The 20,386-nt window shown below is 45.2% G+C and overlaps 1 protein-coding gene across 1 annotated transcript in view; it reads left to right on the top strand.

Annotated features, from left to right (window-relative positions):
* Positions 1 to 15,573, top strand: part of TNFAIP8L3 (TNF alpha induced protein 8 like 3) — a 37,629-nt gene extending 22,056 nt beyond the window's left edge. The window contains exon 2 of the mRNA XM_025472802.3: positions 14,111 to 15,573. Coding sequence (XP_025328587.1) covers positions 14,111 to 14,673 — 563 coding nt within the window. The 3' untranslated portion in view covers positions 14,674 to 15,573. The remainder of the gene's footprint in view (positions 1 to 14,110) is intronic.
* Positions 15,574 to 20,386: the final 4,813 nt, after the last annotated feature.

Here is a 20,386-nt window from a genome sequence, read left to right as displayed (position 1 = left end):
TACAGAACTCAACAAATTTTCTCAATTGGAGATCACTATATAGGAATCAGTTGGGTTTCTGTATATCACCAATAACCATTTAGAAACTATAATAGAAAAAAATGACACTTGTAGTAGCAACCAAAACTATGTGGTACCTAGAAGTAAATCTAATGAAAGATATGCAAGAGTTTCATGGAAGTGACTCTTAAAGCATTATCCAAGTACAAAGAAGATCTAAGTGGAGAGATAAATCATGCTAGTGGATGGGAGGCTTAATATCATAAGGATACCTGTTCTAGATTAATACAGGGTGTCGTGGCATTTGGCCAAATGATCCTAAAATTCATATGGAAGAGTAAAGGCAAGAACAGTCAAGATAATTTCTCTTTTTTTTAAGATTTTATGTATTTATTTGAGAGAGAGTGAGAGCACAAGTAGTGGGGAGGGATAGAGGAAGAAGTAGATTCCCACTGAGCAGGGAGCCTGATATAGACTCAGTCCCAGCGTTCTAGGATCGTGGCCTGAGCCAGAGGCAGATGCTTAACCAACTGAGCCACCCAGGTGCCCCCAGTCAAGACAATTTCTACGAAGGATAAAATGGTGGGGGGTACCTTCCCTATGGCCTATCAAGACTTATTATGAGTTATAGTAGTTAATATGGTAGAGTGCCAGTACTGAAATAGTTCAGTAGTACAGAGTAAAAGACACAGACCCATGCAGTTTGGAAACTTGATAAGAAAAACGTAGCCTAACAGGTCAGTGGGACAAGGGTGAATTATTCAATAAACAATAAATTGTGAGGAGAAAAATGTACCTCATGCAATAAGCACAAATAAATGCCAAATGGATTAAAGACCTAAATGTGGGAAGCAAAGCCTTCAAACTTCTGGAAGATATATGAGACTCACTTCTCACCTCATGGCAGGAAAGGGTTTCTTAAAATGCGATACAAAAGAAAACATTGATAAATTTGACTATGTTAAAATTTTTAGCTTCTGTATGACTAAAGGCACAACAAATAAAGTGAAAAGGCAGCGCTACAGACTGGAAGGAGATAGTTGCAACTCATGTGATCAGCAGAGGATTAGAATCCATAGCATATTAAAAGCTCCTGTAGGGGCACTTGGGTGGCTCAGTGGGTTAAGCATCTGCCTTTGGCTCAGGTCATGGTCTCAGGGTCCTGGGATCAGCCTGCATCAGACTCACTGCTCAGCAGAGAGTCTGCTTGCCCCTGGCCCTCTGCTCTCCCCCCCTCTGCTTGTGCTCCCTATCTCTGTCTCTCTCTCTCTCAAATAAATAAAATATTTTTTAAAAACCAAAAAACTCCCATAAATTAGCCAGGAAAAGACATACAATCCAAGGGGGGGGGGGGGTGGAGGCAGGGGCAGGAATTAGTAAATTCTATGAATAAGCAATTCACATTCACAGAGGAAAGACGTGAATGCTCAGTATACACAAAAATACATTGAATTTCACTAGCAGAGATATATTAAAACAGGTTACTATTTTGTACTTATTGCAGAAAATTAAAAGGTGGACTATTTGAAGTGTTGATGAGAAAATGGAACGGCAGGCACTCATATGCTGCTGCTGAGAGTGAAAATTAGTGCTGTCTTGCTGGGTAGCAACCGGCAGCCTCTGGCCCAGGAGCTGGCAGTCTCATTCTAGATGTAGAACCCAGGAGACTGTTGTATGTGGGCATAGAGACAGGTCTGTGGACTCTTGCTTGCAGAAAGGGGAAAGAACTCAAATGTCCATCATCAGGAAATGTGAATGCATAGTATATTCACATAAGCAACTAAGTGACGAAATTTGATAAATTTTGAAAGCTTGATGTTGAGTGAAGAGTTGCAGAAAAACCTGTGTAGTCCGACACCCTTATCTGAAGTTTAAAAATACTCTAAACAATATACTGATGATGCGTGCATACTTGTGAGGCAAAACTATAAAGACATGGATGAGACAAAGACGCATCAGCTTCTGAAGTGCAGTTAGATCTGGGGAGATAGGGAAAAGAGGGAGCTGAAAACAAAGAGGCCTTTTTACCTCGCTCTGTCTCCGAGGACAAAATATTGAGATCTGTTCCATCTGGGCAGTGGCCACACAAGTAGAGTTTGTTATATTATCTTCTGTTTTGTCTACATACTTGAGATGTGTCGTGGTTTTTAAAAAATTAATTCTTCTGAGGAAAAAAAGGACCCTTCATTTCCATTTTCCAAGTGGGCAGTAGTTCAAAAAAACATTTAAACTAATTGATATTTGTCACTCATGAATGGCAGTGTAGTGTGGCGGGGTGAAGCATGGGACTGTGGGGCAGCCTTCCGGGCCTGAACCCAGCCCTTCCGCATGGATGGAGGCTGCACACAAGCTGTTTAATCTCTGTGCCTTGGATTCCTTGGATGTGAGACGCAAAATGCCATTGCTGCTGTTGATGATGATAATGATGATGATTAGTGTGTGCTCATAGAGTTGTCACAAGGGTATGATGAGTTCGTGTGCATAAAGCCCTACGGAAGTGGACTCTATTATTATGCTTGAATATGATGTACCATTCAGAGAGACACCAGTTACTTATTAAATAGATGCAAGGGAGAGTGGGGGAGGGGATGAATAAGCTTTGTTTAAAGAAATCATGTTAAGTAGATGTTGTGTTTGGTGATGGTTGCTCTTCAACTGCAGTAAGACAAAAATATCTCTCCGATCTCCAAAATTAACCTGTGGAGTTGGAGATGATTCAGCCCCCCAGTTACTTCACACGTATCTGCCTCAGCTAGCTCTGGTAAGTAAAATCATCACTCATTCACTTTTCAGAGCTAGCTGTAAAATCAATATGTCACTCTGTTGAAATATATAGAATTCCCTCTAAAAATGAGAGCGACATCTATCTTCAAGTTTTGGTGAATACGTGGTATTGTTTTATCACATAATGAGAATGACTTTTTTTGTATTGAAGAAAAAAATGATGAAATGTAAATCTCCTTGCTAGATGGGGATTTAAATTGAAGCCTATTTAATGTCGCAAATAAGTGAGAAATCACAAACATTAGGGAGCCAAGGATGATTTTCAGAAAGCAGATGCTGGGACGCAAAGATTGCAGGCTTTGTCTGGAGTTGGTTTGAACTTGGCCCAAATCGCAGTTCTGCTGCTTATCAGCCCTAGAGCATTGAGTGAATTACTTAAATCTGCTGTGGCTCAGATTCCTCATCTGTAAAATGGAACTCACCGTCCCTCTCTTGCAGAACTCTTGTGAAGACCAAATACATGGTGTCTGTCACCCCAGGTACATAATCTGTGCTCAGTAGTTAATAGTCTCTGTGACATGATTATTAATTAATTAGTTACTCAGTGCTGATGGATGGGCCGATTGGAGAGGGTCTAAGACAAAAATGAGATAATGAGCTGGTATGCTTGCTTACAGCAGACCCATCTCTCTTCACCTTACTTAGAACAGTAAGTTATTTCAAGGCCCAGAAATTTTTTTAAATGAAAAAAACTTGGTCTTCTTCTTAAAGATGATCAATCAAGTGCTGCTTTTAAAGAGTAATTATTCAGTGCAAGGTACTGCAACAATCAGAACCAGCTTTCCTGTAAGAAGTGTCCCTTTTTGACTACCATCACTTTTGTACATCTTTGCACAACATCCTGAAATGTCCAGTATAGCTGGGAAGATTCATCATGCCTGGTCCCCTAAAAACACATCATTTCTAATGGCTGGATGAATGACTCTCTAGGACTGAGCAGCCATGAAGTGCAAAGCCAAAACTCTGCACCTGTTCTCAGGCTTGAGCCAAAGGCAAGATTTCCAAACAAGCCCGAGCTCGAGGTAGAATGACTGGCTACTGGCGACACCCGCTCCTCTGCATTTGCTTGTTGGCAGCTCAGTCCTTCTTCCTTCTACCCTCCCTCCCAACTGTGCCATACCCAAGCCTGCCTCTCACTTCCTAACCTCAGTTTTCATTGAATAGGAAGGGCAGTTTGGTGGCGGGCCTAGAGAGGGGAGAGAGAATTCCCTAGGAGGGATACATTGTAGCTCTGACTCAAGAGATTCCCAACAAGCCATGAGTAGAGACCATACTTTAATTAGCTAATTTTATATATGTGCATTTTTAATTAGCTAATTTTATATATGTGCATTTTAAGGAAGAACCTTTTTAATCCCTCAGGATCCCCAGTTGACAAATTCTTTAGGGAAGGTTGGTCTTCCCTTCCCTTGCTTTGTGAAAACTGGTAGAGTTTGGGTAGGAAAGGGGTAAGCTTGGGGTGGGACAGGTTGGTGTGAGGTGCCTACTGGGCAGGTCCCATGACCATCTCCACGCAGATTCCCCTAAGGCACCAAGAATTCAGCATGCTAAGGCCTGAATTCATCCATTCCACAGGCTCCTAGATGCTTCTAATTGCCCCACAGCCCCCTCCACCACCCTCCAATTTCCCATGCTAGAAGAGGCACTCAACATCATCCTCAACTCATCCCTGCCCCCCCAGCAGTCATTCCTGATCGCCCATCCCCATCACCCATAGGACAAGCTAAAATCAAAATCACAGTAACTGTCTTACTAATTGCCATGGCTTCCTACTACCTTGGGGAATAGCTCAAGGCAAGTAAAAGTGTTTCAAATCCATATTTCAAATCATCTTATTAGAATTTTTGAAATTTTTATGGCCCATTTTTTTGTCAGATTTGATTAGATCATTACTTTTACCTTATAATTTGGCTGCGGAAAAGCTCTTATGATGAGGAGGATAATCGTCAGCCCTGCCATTTCCTTGCTGTTCATTTATGCTGGCATGATTAGTGTATTGTCTTCAGTTTTGTTGCTTGCAGGAATCTCTTGAAATCATTGGTCCATTCTGTGAGGATTTAGTTAAAACTAAATAATATAATCACTGAGTCTGTTTAACCAAGCACACATAAACAAATGCTGAAATAAATCAAAACTGTTGAAAGGGAATAAACAAGTAAGGGGTTCACTAAATACCCCCAAACTCTGAGTGGGGGACTTTCCCCACTTCCCTTAGAATGCCACATGCTGTGGGTGGGTCCCCCAGTCAGCCTGCATGTTAACTGTTAGTAAAGCTTAACATATCTCCTAAGAAAACAAAGAGACAGAAACAGAGGTTCTGATATTTTCATCTTGGACAAGGTGGAGTGTTACCTGGCAGAGGCTGATACCCCCCACGTCGTGGTGATCCCACCTGTAGGACCCATAAACTGCTTGCTTCTTACTTCAGGGAGTGGAAAGTTGGGGACCTCAGGTCTCAGCTGCAGAGGTGAGCCCAGGAAATACACGCTCAAGGGAGTGGCTCTCTTGGGGGGAGGGAGAGGCCCAGACCCGAAGGAGGCTTGAGGGTGTGCTGGACTGACGTGCAGTCAGAAAAATGCATTCCTCACCCTCCCAGGCCATCCAAGTTTTACTGTGATGCCTTTTAAAATATCCCAAAATATCTTTTTTAAGCCTCAAAACTGCCATCTCATTCAAGTATGAAAGGGATTAGACCAAAAAAGGCTTTTTTTTCCATGGGCTTCTGAGCTTTGATCATTTCTCTGTGGAGAGAGGGGAGGATCCAGGTTTTTGCTGGTCCTTAACTCAAAGGCCCCACCATTAGTCAATGATCTCGTTTCATTGCACTTCCTCCTGTGCTGTGTTTTTAATATTCCAGCAGTATACAAGCCACAGTTTTATACAAGGGAAAGAAAATGTTTTCTAGTTTGACTCCACTGGAGATGCAACGACTCCTTTAGTAGTCTTCCTGGAAACCGTAACTCTGTTGGGTTCACACTTCAAAACAGTACTTAAGGTTGCTTAATAGTTTTGGCCTCGTGGCTACATAGGGACAACCAAGAACTGAAGCAGAGGCAGGGTCTTCTCTAGAAGGTGTTTTGGCCCTGTCGTGGATAGCCCATCCTGCCCACCCTCTCACCCCCAAAGCAACCCCTTCCTCATCATTCACACAGAGAACAGACAAGAGAACAGGCAGGGAAGGGAGAGGGTGCCATTCTCTCCACCGGCTCCTGGCCCTTTGGCAGCAGTGAAGGATAGAACAAGAGGGACATGACCGGTCCAATCAGCTTTTCTGGGTGCGTGTGCAGGTAAACAGACAGGTGCTCATCATGGAAGTTCAGGCAGTTTGTGAGGCTGCTGGATCTGAAGGAGGCTTGCTTGAACTTTTTCCCAACAGTTAAATATAAGTGATTGAATGCCAGAAACTTGGACTACCACTAATCACCCTCTGCTAAGGGTCTTACCCCTCCATAGGCCCTGGGGACTCCGCTCCCACTTTCCTTATACTCTGGGTCTCCTGCTTTGACAGCTGGTGCTTATTAAACACCACAGATTGTTGTGCTCTGGGTACCATCTCCACTCCTAACTTCTACTTAACACTTTTAGCTAACTCTCTTCCTTGCCATCATCATCTTAGGCTGTTTACAGAAGTGAAGTGATACTGTGTGTGCACTGGCTGTGACAAAATTTCCAGTTTTATTATTTTGACACAGCTCTCCATACTCGTATTCAAGTTTTCCACACCATCCTTAACTGGAAGCAGAGAAGTTACAGAGTCCCGAGAGTAAGAAGAGAAGAGTTGAGTCTGTCCCCCAGCCCCTCTGTACCTCAGTGCATCTTGGGCTGATGCTCAGAGCTCTTCATCCCTCACAACCCTCATTTGCTTTATTTTTCCCCAAACGTACTACCTGTTCTTATCATGCGAAAGCTCATCTGCCTCTTCCCTGCCCACTCACCCGGCTTGGTAAGATCTTCCTGCTGTTTATCACCACCAGTTTGGCATTTCACCATCTGGGAGAGCTTAGTGTCGTCTAGAAATGTGGAAACCTCACTTGTACTACAGCTGAACATCATTTATAGAAGCATCAACTCAGACTGGCCCCAACACTGTTCTGTTTAGTGAAGGACCCACTTAAGTTAACTTTTGCCTTCTGTCTCCAAACTAGTTTGCTACCATTGTCACACCAATCTCCCAACATAGTTCTTGGTAATTTTCTTTTCCTTGTAAATATTCTAAGGGTTCTTATTGTCAGAGCACTGACCTCACATTGCTTTCACTTGAGCTTCTTCATCAATCTTGTGTGTTTTTTAAAGATTTTATTTATTCATGAGAGACACACAGAGGCAGAGACATAGGGAGAAGCAGGCTCCCCTTGGGGAGCCTGATGCAGGACTTGATTCCAGGACCCCAGGATCACGACCTGAGCCAAAAGCAGACAGTCAACCACTGAGCCACCCAGGTGCCCCTCACCTGTGGTTTAAGGAAGCTCCTGTTTATTCTACGGGGGTCAGTTTCACGGCTTCCTCCATCTTGTTCCATCGTGCTGGTCAGGTGAGCTATATATAATAGCTGCATAATCACATTTTTCTTTCCATTCTCAGAGATTCTGAGGTATTGTAAACAACTCATTAGCTTTCATGGCTGGGGAATGGGACCTTTTGTACAAACATGGCTAAGAGAATTGTCCCTGGCCACAACAGCCTTCTGAAGGCTTGTACACAGCAATAAGAGGACAGTTTTCACCAAGATCTAACCTGGGTCCCTTGGTGTTCTCCCAAAACAAATATGTATCCACGGGTTAGGCCTGTTTCCCCAAATATCCAAGTGTACTCCTGACCTTGGCTCCCAAAACTCACATTCTTCCTCTCAGCCTCCAGTGTTTCTCCGTGATAGATCATCAATATAGTACCCCCTGTAGAAGGTTCGGATAGAAGAATGAATGGAAGAAAGCAAGCTCAAGATTTCCATGTACATGGAAATCATGTATGCGTGCTGGTAACAGTGGTGTCTCCTCACCCCTCCCCAGCAGATCCCTGGGAGCTGTAAAAGTTGACCAGAGTGTCTCGATTTTATTTCTCTCAATCCTGTCCCAGAATTTCTTATAATACCACAAGATGATTGTGTGTGTGTGTGTGTGTGTGTGTGTGTGTGTGTGTGTGTTGTGTACAAATTTTGTAAGGTTCAGGAAGTTTGAGAAGTGGGTAGACTAAACAAAACCACACAGGTGTCTTTACTGTGGGACTTCTCAAAGCCTTGAATAAGCTACCTGGTATGGCAAATCCTCAAGAGCCAACTATAATATATGGTCATCTACAAACTTATCATAACTGACCACACACCCTTCTCTCCCAAATCACCTATCAGGACTAGTGTCCTATCAGATACATGTTGAGGCATGTCCTGATCAGGGGGTCTTAGGCATGTCAGAGTCTCTTAGGGAGCTTGTAATTACTGGCCGTCTCCCTGAAGATTTTCACACTGGCTGTCTAGGGCTGGGCGGGAGAGAGGGGTTGTTGGGGAATCTACTTATTTGTTGTTCTTTCTTAAAGCTTTCTTGGTGCTTGTTGAGCCATACACAGCAGTTAGGTTCCTCCACCCTAGACTCTTGGTATTTCAGGCTTCAGAGATGTTACACCTTGGCCCTCCTGAACCCTCACCCTGGAAGTTTGTACCCTAAATCGCCTTACAGGTAAATAACACATTTTTTAACAACTGCGATGACTGCAAACTTACCAGGAAAACCAGCCTTTGTGACTAGGAGAAACTATTGGCCTGTATCTTTTTTTTTAAGATTTTATTTATTTATTCATGACAGACACACACACACAGAGAGAGAGAGAGGCAGAGACACAGGCAGAGACACAGGCAGGGAGAGAAGCAGGCTCCATGCAGGGAGCCCGACATGGGACTCGATCCCGCATCTCCAGGATCAGGCCCTGGGCTGAAGGAGGCACTAAACTGCTGAGCCACCCGGGCTGCCCTGGCCCATATCTTTGACTTTAGAAACCACTTTATAACATTGTAGCCATCCCTATCCATCCACATGCAAGTCCACCCTTAGCTGTCCCCAGCTGTTCTCACTCTTGCCATTTTGTGTTATTTCGCATGTTTTTCCTTTTTGTTTCATTTGTCTGTCTCTCCTGTCCTGCAGGACCACATTCAGAGTGGGACCCAAATGAATATTTTGGAGTGATTTTCCCCATAGCAATTCATATAGAGCCAAAACTAATAGTAAGTGCTCGATAAGTGCAGAGCAACCAAAGGACAAAAGGGATTTTTGCCCAGAATGAACCATAAACGGTTAAGATTGACTACAGAAGGCAAAAGCAAGTAGAGGGGGCGGTAAATTGGTAAACGTGGCAACATGAGTGTACAACTTACCTGCTGAGATTAAAGCATCTCAAATGGCAAGTATATATTATATTCCACCACCCTCTGAAGTTTTTCTTTGTTACTTCCAATTTTTAACTCAACGATATATATATATATATATATATACACACACACACACATTACTGGTGGTTTTGGAATAGGGTGACGGGCTTGTCCCAACATGCCTGTCCCTTAGTTCCAGCACAGAAAGTCAGCTCTATGAGAAACCCCTCAATCCTGGCAAACCAGGGCATTGGGCACTCTACTCAAAAAAACAAAAAGAACTCCCTGACCAAATAAAATTGGGAAGTGCTGCATCGCACTATATTCTATTCACCTGAATTACTGCTGCTGTAATGGAGCAAATTACCACAAACTTAGACACTTCAGACTCACAAATGTATCCTCTTACACCTCTAGAGATCAGAACTCCTAAATGGGTTTCACAGGGCTAAAAATCAGTGTAACGGCAGGGCTGCATTTTTCCCAGAGGCTCTAGGGCAGATTGTGTTCCCTTCCCTTTTCCAGCTTCTAGAAACCAGCCATGCTCCAATGGCTCGTGGCTCCTTCCTCTGTCTTCAAAGCCAGCGATCATGTCACTCTGATCCTCTGCTCCCAACATCACGTCCCCTTCTCTGGCCCACTCTCTCCTGCCTCCCTCTTTTACTTTGAAAGACCCTCGTGATTATATCAGGCTCACTGGATGATCCAGGATAATTTCTCCATCCTCAAATCCTGAATTTAATTACACCTGCAAAGTCTCTTTTGCTGGGTCACATTCACAGGTTTCAGGGACTAAGATGTGGACATCTTTGGGGCGGGGGGGGGGGGGCATTATTCCGCCTACCACACCCAGCCCCCTCAGAGAGTTGCTAGGACACCTGGATGTATTAAAGGAATATTTCAAAGTCTCACAGGAAAAGAATCTGTTTAATTACTTAATCCAGTATTTTCCAAACTTATTTGATCAAGAAACTCTATGCCCCTGAAGAGCACGTCTTTTCCCCTCTTGAAACACTGCTGCTGTCATGGAAGAGGAGAGTTCCATACAGGGTACGCACCTTGAGAGTCCAAAGACTTCCTGTGTGATGTGCAGACGAGGATGATTTTGAGGGAACTGACTTCGGGATCCAATTCCTCTTTCTTACCTCAATTCATAGTCTTTTTTACATTTCCCTGCCTGAGACACAATGTGAGGTCAAAACATGGTGGTCCCCTCTCCTTTCCACTGTTGTAGCCAGAGTTCTTGCCCATTCTGGGGTGCAGAACCTCCCTGGTCAAACACAGGGATGACGCAAAACTCTGGTGTTGATGATGCCTCTTTGAATCAAGGTACCATAACCCACCCCTACACATTTCATTTGGAGGTGCATTTCCAATAAATATTTACTTTTTATGTTTAGTACTTATCAACAGTTAATATTTTATATTATACCCCAAAATAAAATAACTCGCTCCAAAAGAAATGTTTTAAGGCTTGGAGATTTTTGACCACTGGAATCCTCTTTTAATTTAAATTTCCACTTGTGGGCAGCCCCGGTGGCCCAGCGGTTTAGCGCCGCCTTCAGTCCAGGGCGTGATCCTGGAGACCCGGGATCGAGTCCCATGTTGGGCTCCCTGTGTGGAGCCTGCTTCTCCCTCTGCCTGTATCTCTGCCTGCCCCTCTCTCTCTCTCTCTGTCATGAATAAATAAATAAAATCTTTAAAAAAAATTTCCACTTGTGTACATCCTTTGGCTGTAGAGAATTATGATGAATTGATCTGATAAAATATTTTCAAGCATAAAAACGTATGTTAAAAGTCTCTGGGTGTCATGAAATAGAGATGCAATTTCAAGGAAGAAAAAAGAACAGCATTTTAATTTTTAAAGAAGAGCTTGACTTGTATCATCTTAAAATGGACAGTAACAGGTGTTACATCACTGTAGTGCTATGTTATATTGGACATATTTTAAAAATGATTTAACAGGCTAATTTTTAAATACTCATTTTATATCTAGAAATCATATCTATTAACAAATTGTTACTATTTAACATTATAATACTTGCTGGCAAGTTAAGTGCACAAGGAGGTACATGGGTTTTCAAAAATCTTATGGGAATATATGAGCGAAAGGTGTGGAGCTATGGGTCTTAGAGAAAAGTGTTGGGAGTGCTGGAAGGGAAATGAGTGGCATTTGGAATCGGGCTAGCAAGGAAGCCTTGATAAAAATGCCAGCTTCACCCAACAGTTAGAGTTAAAACCACGAAGCGCCTGGTGCAGAGGCCGCCAGCACTCCTTCCTCCCAGCGCACCTGCCCCGTGTGCCCGGTGTGTGAGGCGCTGGGCGTCCAGGAGGGCTTGCACACAGGTCCCTGCTCCCACAGAGCCTACCTCCCAGCAGGCACGTGCGTATTTGATGCCCCGCTTCTGGGTCAGTATGTGCTGGGTGCATTTCTAGAGAGCCTCTTAATGTACCTTATTCTCAGGCAGTTGTTAGGAGCTATATCTACAAAGAAATGACTCATTTTTTTTTTAATATTCTAGAAAGGATCCATCTAGATGCCATTGTTCCCATTAGAATAATAACCTGAGTAGGCATACACCTATTTTAGTGCAGGGCCACTATTCAAAAGTCTTTAAGCTGCTTCTGTGGAGTTGACTTCAAGGCAATACAGCACAGGAGCACCCCGGTGGCTCAGCGGTTAAGCGCCTGCCTTCAGCCCAGGGCGTGATCCTGGAGACCCAGGATGGAGTCCCATGTCAGGCTCCCTGCACGGAGCCTGCTTCCTCTCTGCCTGTGTCTCTGCTTCTCTCTGTGTGTCTCCATGAACAAAGCACACAGCACAGTCTTCTGAAATCCTTAATACCTGTAAATATTTGGGACACCTGGGTGGCTCAATGGTTGAGCATCCGCCTTTGGCTCAGGTTGTGATCCCGGGGTCCTGGGATCAAGTCCTGCATCAGGCTCCCCATAGGGAGCCTGCTTCTCCCTCTGCTTGTGTCTCTGCTTCTCTCTCTGTCTCTCATGAATAAATAAATAAATAAATTTAAAAATACTTATAAATATTTGTCTTTGGAATACGCATTTGATATTTTGGGAACAAAGGTAATTCACACAGAAGTCTGATAACCATAGTAGATGGTCATACTGGGCAGAAATGTTTTTTGTTACAAACTCAGGGAGGGCATAAATCAGACAGTTGGGGCTTTCTCGTGGTAAAGAGTCAAGAGATGCTGTTTGTTCTCTTTGCGCCTCGACTGAAGGGAAAATCCTGCCTATGTCAGGGTCACTTCACTGTGACCTTGCTTGAAGATTGTATGGATTCAAACTTGAGAGAGAGAGCTCCCTGCACTGTAGGATGCCCATGGCCCCAGCTGCCTTACTGCTGCTGATCCTGCCACAGCAACCCCACTCCAGGTTGTGGCCCCCAGGGCGTGTAGCCAGAAGGCTGAGAGCTGAAGTAGCTGTCTTGCAGGGGCCCAGGGCTGAGGGAGAAAGGCTGGGCCAGTTGTGAGGGGTCATGTGGATGGAGGAAGTGCATATATGCCTTGTTTAAATTATGTTGGAGTGTCCATTGAGTCTGTCTGTGAGACCCAAGCATCCAGGTATTAGTCACTGTCCACTGAGAAAATGAGTCCAGGGTGGGCAGAGCTCGTGGGATAGGAGGTGGGGCAGCCAGGTGAGGATTGCAGAACCTGGCATGCATGGCCGTGTGGCCCCTCTGCCTGTCCAATCTGTCACTTCCCGTGGCCATGCAGCACCGGATAGAGTCTCTCTGGATCCTAGAAAGGTCTTCAGTCCTCAAAGGAAAAGTATTTTTTTAATAGAAATTTGTGCTGTATTTTACTACTTTCTTATTCTTCTGCAGTGTTTCTCTGGTATTTTACTTAGCAGACACCATTTCATCCCTGTGCCCAGAACTGAACTGGGTGCTGTGGGAGACATCGTCTCAGTCCTGGGGCAGCCCAAATCTCCTTTGGAAGAATAATACACATACATACTGTAGAGTGATGGCCAGTGGAAAACAAGAGAAATGAATTGACTTTGGGGGGCACCTGGGTGCTCAGTTGGTTTAAGTATCTGCCTTCAACTCTGGTCGTCATCTCAGGGTCCTGGAATAGAGCCCGCATTGGGCTCCCTGCTGAGCTGGGAGCCTGCTTCTCCCTCTCCATCTGCCCTTCCCCCTGCTTGTTCTCATTCTTGTGCTCTCAAATAAATAAAATCTAATAAATAAATAAATAGATAGATAGACTTTGGTTTTTCTAAGCTTCTTCACATTCAGGGTACTACTATCTGAAGCATGTTTGCCTTGGACTTGTTGATGTTTGTGTTTCGCACACAGTGCCCTTCTGTTCTCTATTGCCAATTGAAAGCGTTGGTGAGGCAATATTTCTTCGAGTGCTCTTGACTTTTCTCCCAAGTCTCTGGCTCTTGTTGTGCAAATTGATGTACATATAGATAACGACAACCACAGCACAAGTGCCACCTAGCAATGGTGACTATAAGACACATAGCAATTTCCAAGATAAGAAACATGAAAAAAATACACCTTAGACTCAAAATATGGATTCTGAGACTCAGTAAGAAGACTGCCATGATCAGCTGCCTGTGTATGGCATTGGCACTGCTGCTACATTCTTGTCATTAAGTGGTAATTTGCACAACTGAATGGTGGTGTCCCTTGTGAGCTAATAGGGTCAGGAGAGTATCATGCATGAAGTAGGTCTCAAAAGGTGAGATGCTTAGAGAAGAGGAGACCAGTTCCAGAGAGAGAAGCGTGCAATTTAAGAGGTTTAGGAGGGTAAACAAGCAGATTATGTGGAGAGGACAGTGGAGTCCCAGGCTTTGGTGGAGTTTGGTTAAGGGGTTGTGGGATATAAAGGCCTGCGTTTCTGCTCTAGGAACATAGGTTCAAATTAGTGTTTCTCACTTATAGAAACATAACAAATGGTTCTCATCTTCCTATAACATTTCTTTCTTTCCTTACTGTAGGTCCTGATGTTTTTAGTTCCAAGAACCTTGCTCTTCAAGCCCAGAAGAAGATCTTAAGCAAAATAGCCAGCAAAACCATGGCAAACATGTTGATTGATGACACCAGCAGCGAGATCTTTGATGAGCTCTACAAAGTCACCAAAGAGCACACCCACAACAAGAAGGAAGCCCACAAGATCATGAAAGACTTGATCAAGGTGGCAGTCAAAATTGGAATCCTCTACCGGCACAACCAGTTCAGCCAGGAGGAGGTTGTTATCGTGGAGAAGCTCAGGAAGAAGCTAAACCAGACCGCCATGACCATCGTCAGCTTCTATGAGGTGGAATACACCTTTGATAGGAACGTGCTGTCCAAGCTCCTGCATGAGTGCAAGGACCTGGTGCATGAACTGGTGCAGCGACACCTGACGCCTAGAACCCACGGGCGCATCAACCACGTCTTCAACCACTTTGCCGATGTGGAGTTCCTCTCCACCCTTTATAGTCTGGATGGAGACTGTAGGCCCAACCTCAAGAGGATTTGTGAAGGAATCAACAAATTGCTAGATGAGAAAGTCCTCTGAATGCCTTCTCTCCTCCTGGACTTTGCTGAGTTCCGGTTCTAGCAGCCAATGTGGTCCAGGTTAGAATCAAGACAACAGGACACCTTGTCGAAGATGCCCATGTTCTGCCCTATTTACCTGTCTGATACTGATGCCAGATTTCACTCAGGTGTGCTTATCCCCTGAGCTCACTGACCAGGTCTGTACTTTGAATCTCCTTGGTTTGCCAGCCCAAAGGACATTTCATCTATTCTAAGTGGAAGGCTGTTGTGCTCATCAACGTGAGCTCAGTTCATCTAGTGGAGCAGAAGGAGCCCTGGACCAGAAGTTGAAGGGCATGGATTTGGTTCCCAGCCTCACCAGTAGAGCCATCCTCGGGATCCCAGAACCACGATGCCCGCCTGCCCACCTCCCAGGGCTGCTGTGAGGTTCAATGCTTTTGAAAACTCTAACATAAGGTCTTGTTATTTTCTCTCTGGAGTGTGAGAGGGATCAACCTGGATCTAGACTACTAAGCAGCAGAGAAGAAAAGAATAATAGCATCTAGTGGGCTGGGTTTACAGTCTGTCTCTAGACGTGCTGTTTCAAATACAAATGAATACAAAAGTGTGAAAAAGCATAGCTGCAAATTGGAAAGATGTTTTCCAAGAGCTGTATTTTTTAGGCCCTAGATGCGGGTTTATGATCCTGCAGAGGGAGGCTTTCCAGTGGGTTGGGGGTGCGGAGAGAGTTGCCCCCTCCTGACACAGGGGCAGAAAACTATGCTCCCTTTAGACCTGGCCTCCCCCTCTTAGGGGCGCCATCCTCGAGGTGCAGGAGGGCACACAGAATGGACCCCTATCCATCTCACCTAGCCGTTCACAGTCACTTTGCGCTAATTTCTTTGGTTCATTAATAAATTGAAAACTACCCTTCAAACAAGAGGTTTTGGAGTTGTGATTCCAAAGTCAAATACCTGGGAATTAGATACAGTGTTAAGAACAATGGGATGGAAAGGCAGACAGTGACAAGCAAGAGCTGCACACTCAGACCCTGGGGGGCAGTGGGCGGGCAGGAAGGGTGGGCGCGGGCTGCTGGCTCAAGGACATGTGGCCGCCTTCAGTCCCACTGGCTCCCAGCCTTGCTTTCACACTGTGACTTCTGACATATTTTTACCAACTCTCAACAAACATCAGGACAGGGTATTTACTGCCTTATGTTGTCTGTAGGACATGGCGTTAGAAGACTTGCTCTTCCTGCATCACCTCCCATCCTACTCTGCTGCTTATAGCTGATGATAATGGCAAAATACCACATTAGCTCGGCCCATGGCTCATCCCATTAGAAGACAGTTTGTGGGAGGCTGTGGAATGACATCCTGTGAGCCTCCGGTTGCCATTCAGCCTCAGCTGGCTCCTATGTCAACATCAGTGCAGTGCAAACCACCAAGTTCTTCAGCTTCCAGCACTCAAAAGTAGTTAATAGGAGGGGCGCCTTGGTAGCTCTATGGTTGAGCATCTGCCTTTGGCTCAGGTCATGATCTCAGGGTCTTGGGATTAGGCTTCCTGTTCGGAGGGGAGTCTGCTCCTCCCTCTCCCTCCCACAAAAAAAACAAACAAACAAACAAAAAAAAAACCTGCTTACTCATACTGTCTCTCTCAAATAAGTTTTAAAACATAAAATAAAAATTAAAAAAAAAATTTAGTTCCTAGGAAGGATATCCAGTAAGGAATAGGGAACAGGTAAGTCAGCCGCAGCATCTCCTTGCAGACCTGAGGCCTGAATCTTGATGCCCTGTGCACATATGGGCTGGGGTGGTCGTTATGGCAATGGAAGCTCAGGTGGCAGGCTTCATCCTTCCCAATTGCCGACCAGGCAGCAAGCAGCCCAGCAATAGCTGAATTTTCACATAGAGCCTTCAATGCCTGCCTTGGTATAGTCATCTGATTAAGGACTGCTTTCTAGTTTCAGGGATAGTTCTAGAAGCAGCAGGTCTTTTTTTCACTTTTTTCACCTACCCAGAGAATTCAGACCTACCAGGAATGGATGGCACTGTGTTCTGTTCATCTGAGACACAGTAGGGAAGAAGGCAGGGTCCCCAGGTGCTCCCCACTCTGCAGGCCACCACACACATCAGTTTCTGATGGTCCGTGAGTCCCTAAGGAAACTGGGTCCTCCTTGTTCTTGTTCAGAGAAGGACAAGCACTTTTACCACAGCAAGTGTAAAAGCAGAGTATAGACCAGAATATGTTCTACTGCCCTAGACCTCCCTACTGAGGTGGCCAAGGGGCTCTCTACTGCATGGCCAGTTGGGTGTATCTCAAGCTTATCAACAGTAGCCAAGGGGAACTGGGCTACCTAGGCAAAAATAACCCACACACAACTCTAAAAATAGCCCAAACCAATCCCATGTGTACGTTTTAAACATAGCATTGGCATATAAACTCAAGTGATTACCAAGTTTCATCAACCAACCAAAAAGCTTACAAATTTCAAACACTTTACATAACAAACTAGTGAACCAAAAAAAGAAATGCATTATTGGTTTATCCTAAGGACTCTAACCATATCACTCCATGGCCCTGAAAGGCTGTTTTTTTTTTTTAATATTTATCTATTCATGAAAGACACAGAGGCAGAGACACAGATGAAGGGAGAAGCAGACTCCCTGCAGGGATCCCAATGTGGGACTTGATCCCAGGACCCTGGGATCACGACCTGAGCTAAAGGCAAACACTCAACCACTGAAAGACTGTTTTGCCTGGAAAAAAAAAAAAAATGACCAGCAGATGCTAGATGCTTTCCAAAATAGGACTCTAGATGTGCATTTGTGCTCAGACCGCTACAAAATTTTCGAAACTGAGAACCCATAAAAGCAAAGTTAGAATATCTACATTCAGGTGGCACCAAAAAGAAAACCGATCCCAAGAGAAGCAACAGTGCAGAATCGCCCAATTGATCCAGCCCCACATGCACTACAGAGAGCAATGCCTGCCTCAGCAGTCACAGACAGCACTCATTCTTTAAGAGTGGGGCTGGCAGGAGCAGTCTACCTTAGTCATCTAGAAACATCCCTAGGTCTTCAGCCATCTGTGAGCACTCAGGTCGGTCCCCTGGGAGGACAGCAGACTTGTGCTGAAATCCCTACCCCATCCCTGGTTATGTGTCCTTCTTCAGGCATCTGAGCCCTGCAGAAACACATTTCCTGCCGGCTGTGCCTGCCGTGAGTTTGTGTCACCCTTCCTCCCCGTGTTTGCATCTGTGAGTCTTGACACCCTCAGCAACTCCAGGTCCCTTCTCAGTGACAAATCAAAATGAAAAGACTTCTCCATCTGTGCTTCTTCTCTGAACTCCCATCTCCCCCATCTGTACATTTTTCAGAAGCAAATCAGTACATTCACTGGCTACTCAATGAACTTCTTGTATCTATATTTTTTAGAAAAGAAACTTGGGGTGCCTGGGTAGCTCAGTTGGTGGAACGCCTGCTTTTGGCTCAGGTCATGATCTTGGGTTCCTGGCATCGAGCCCCAATTGATTGAGCCCCTGCTTAGCAGGGAGTCTACTTCTCCCTCTGCCCACCCCCCACCCTGCCTTGCGTTCTCTTTCATAAGCTTAAAAATCTTAAAAATCTCAAACCAGGCCTGCATGCCCTCAGCCTTATTATCCTGCGGGGGGCGGGGGGTTGTTTTTTAATTCAACATAGTCTCAGGTGTCAAGGGCATAACCAATTGTTGAAAATTCCAGGTCAGCTAACTTTGGCTATGAAGACATTGCATTAGCAGGAGTTGTCCAATAATGGACAAGGACATTGACAACAGAGTCATGAATCAGATGAATCTCAACTCCAAATTGTGTGGCCAGTTTTCCCTAGTTAGTCTGCGGGGGCACAGAGCAGACCCGCCTCCTGCTCTTTCCTTAGAGGGAGGTCTTTTTTGTTAGGGGGAAGATTTTTCTTCAACTCATTCCTCCAAATGGCATCTAGAAATCCCCAAGATTTCTGGTAGGGGTGTGGGGGTGTGGCAGGGAAAGATGGGGTGGTAGCAGGGGAGAGGGAAGAGACCATGAGTTCTAAAGGGAGGTTTGGATTTTTGTTTAATTCTTGTAACTTTTTTTTTTTTTTTTAAATAGCATCAATATAAGTCCCTTCTGAATTTTGTGGGGATGAGACTTTATAGCTGGATGATCCCACCTCACCTCAGGGTCTGAGCTTCTCTTTTTGTTTCCAGCATTGGTCATGCTGAATGATCAACTCAAGTGAAAGAATTTAACTGGATGTATTTTTGCAATAGGTTGGGTCTGTAGGTCTTTGGGGTCCATGGGTTTCCAATTTTGAGAAATGTAAACATATGAAAGTGTAGGCTTGCAGAGAACGAATGTCACCTTGCCCTTGATGGTGACTTTCAACAGTTGAGGGACACACAGGCCTCCTGCAGAAAGAGGCAGACTCCTACATGTCCTGGCAATCCTAATAATGAAACTCAAAGGTACAAGAGAAGCCATCACTAGAGACTCCGGGTACTGTTCCCTCTGAGGAAGGGAACAGGAAAAACCTTGCAGAGAAGAGAAGTTGCCTGTACCCACTCACATTCTATCCCAGTGCCAGTTTTACTAGAGTACAGAATCCCAGGCATGAAGAGGATGTGTGGTTCTGGGATCCCAGGAGCTAATTCCTTGGCTGAACTTAAGAATAAGGCACATGGCACTCAGGTACTGGTGTCACTGAATTCCTCCACACCCAGAAGGAAGAACCAGCCAGAGTAAGTGATCTCTCACAGCCCACCCCAACAGCCCCTCAGCGCTGCTACTAACCTGTCATTTCCCCTCCCTATCCTCCTTTTGCAGTGCTGGGGCAGATCTCTACAGAGTAGGGGTCCCGGCCACCCACCCAGGCAGCCAGGGCGTGGGCAGCCAGGCCCCCCAGGCCATGGTATAAAGCTCCTCCTTGCCGACTGCCAAAGCCCTTCTGGACCAGTTCCTAGGACAAGAGAGTCTGGGGTTTGGCTCCCAAGGAGGGGCTGGATGGAAGCCAGCGCTTGGCACGGAGCGAATGCTGGAGGCTAGCCGGGGAGCGGCAATTCGTTATGTTGTGGAGGGAGAAAAGCAACTCTTCCAGGCTCTGTCACTGGGAAGGAGGGGCCTGGGGGCTGGTTCCCTCTGTGTGACTGAGCTCCTTCCACCTCCCAGAGCTGCGTTTCCCCAACGAAAGGGTCTTACTCCTTCAGTGGTGACATGGGGCATGGGTGCTTTGTGGATCAGACACAGCTACAACTGGATTTTAGAACTAGATGGTAGAAGAAAAAAAAAAAAGAACTAGATGGTAGGGGGCGCCTGGGTGGCTCAGTCCGTTAAGCATCTGCCCTGGGCTCGGGTCATGACCCCAGGGTCCTAGGATCCAGCCCCGCATCTGGGCTTCCTGCTCAGTGGGGAGTCAGCTTCTACCTCTCCCTCTGGCCTTAACCCCCTGCTTGAGCTCGCTCATGCTCTATCTCAAATAAATAAACAAACAAACAAATAATAAATAAATAAAATCTTTAAAAAAAAAATAGACTGCGGGTTTGGCTTTGGGGAGACAGGTACTTGGAGGTTTTTCTCTGTGGCTTTCATAGGCAGTGCAAAGCATAGAACATGGGACAAGCCATGAGTCAGAAGGTTTAGTCTCCGTTCACCTGCTACCTGTGATTTCCTTGCACGTCACCTCCCTCAGGCTGTGCACACAGACAGAGCCACCCAAGATCTCTAAGAATCCTTCTAGCTC

This window comes from Canis lupus, chromosome 30 (genome assembly GCF_003254725.2).
Source record: "Canis lupus dingo isolate Sandy chromosome 30, ASM325472v2, whole genome shotgun sequence".
NCBI classification, from domain to species: domain Eukaryota; kingdom Metazoa; phylum Chordata; class Mammalia; order Carnivora; family Canidae; genus Canis; species Canis lupus.
The sequence above is the reverse complement of the archived record's forward strand: the minus strand, read 5'-3'. Positions and strand labels throughout refer to the sequence as shown.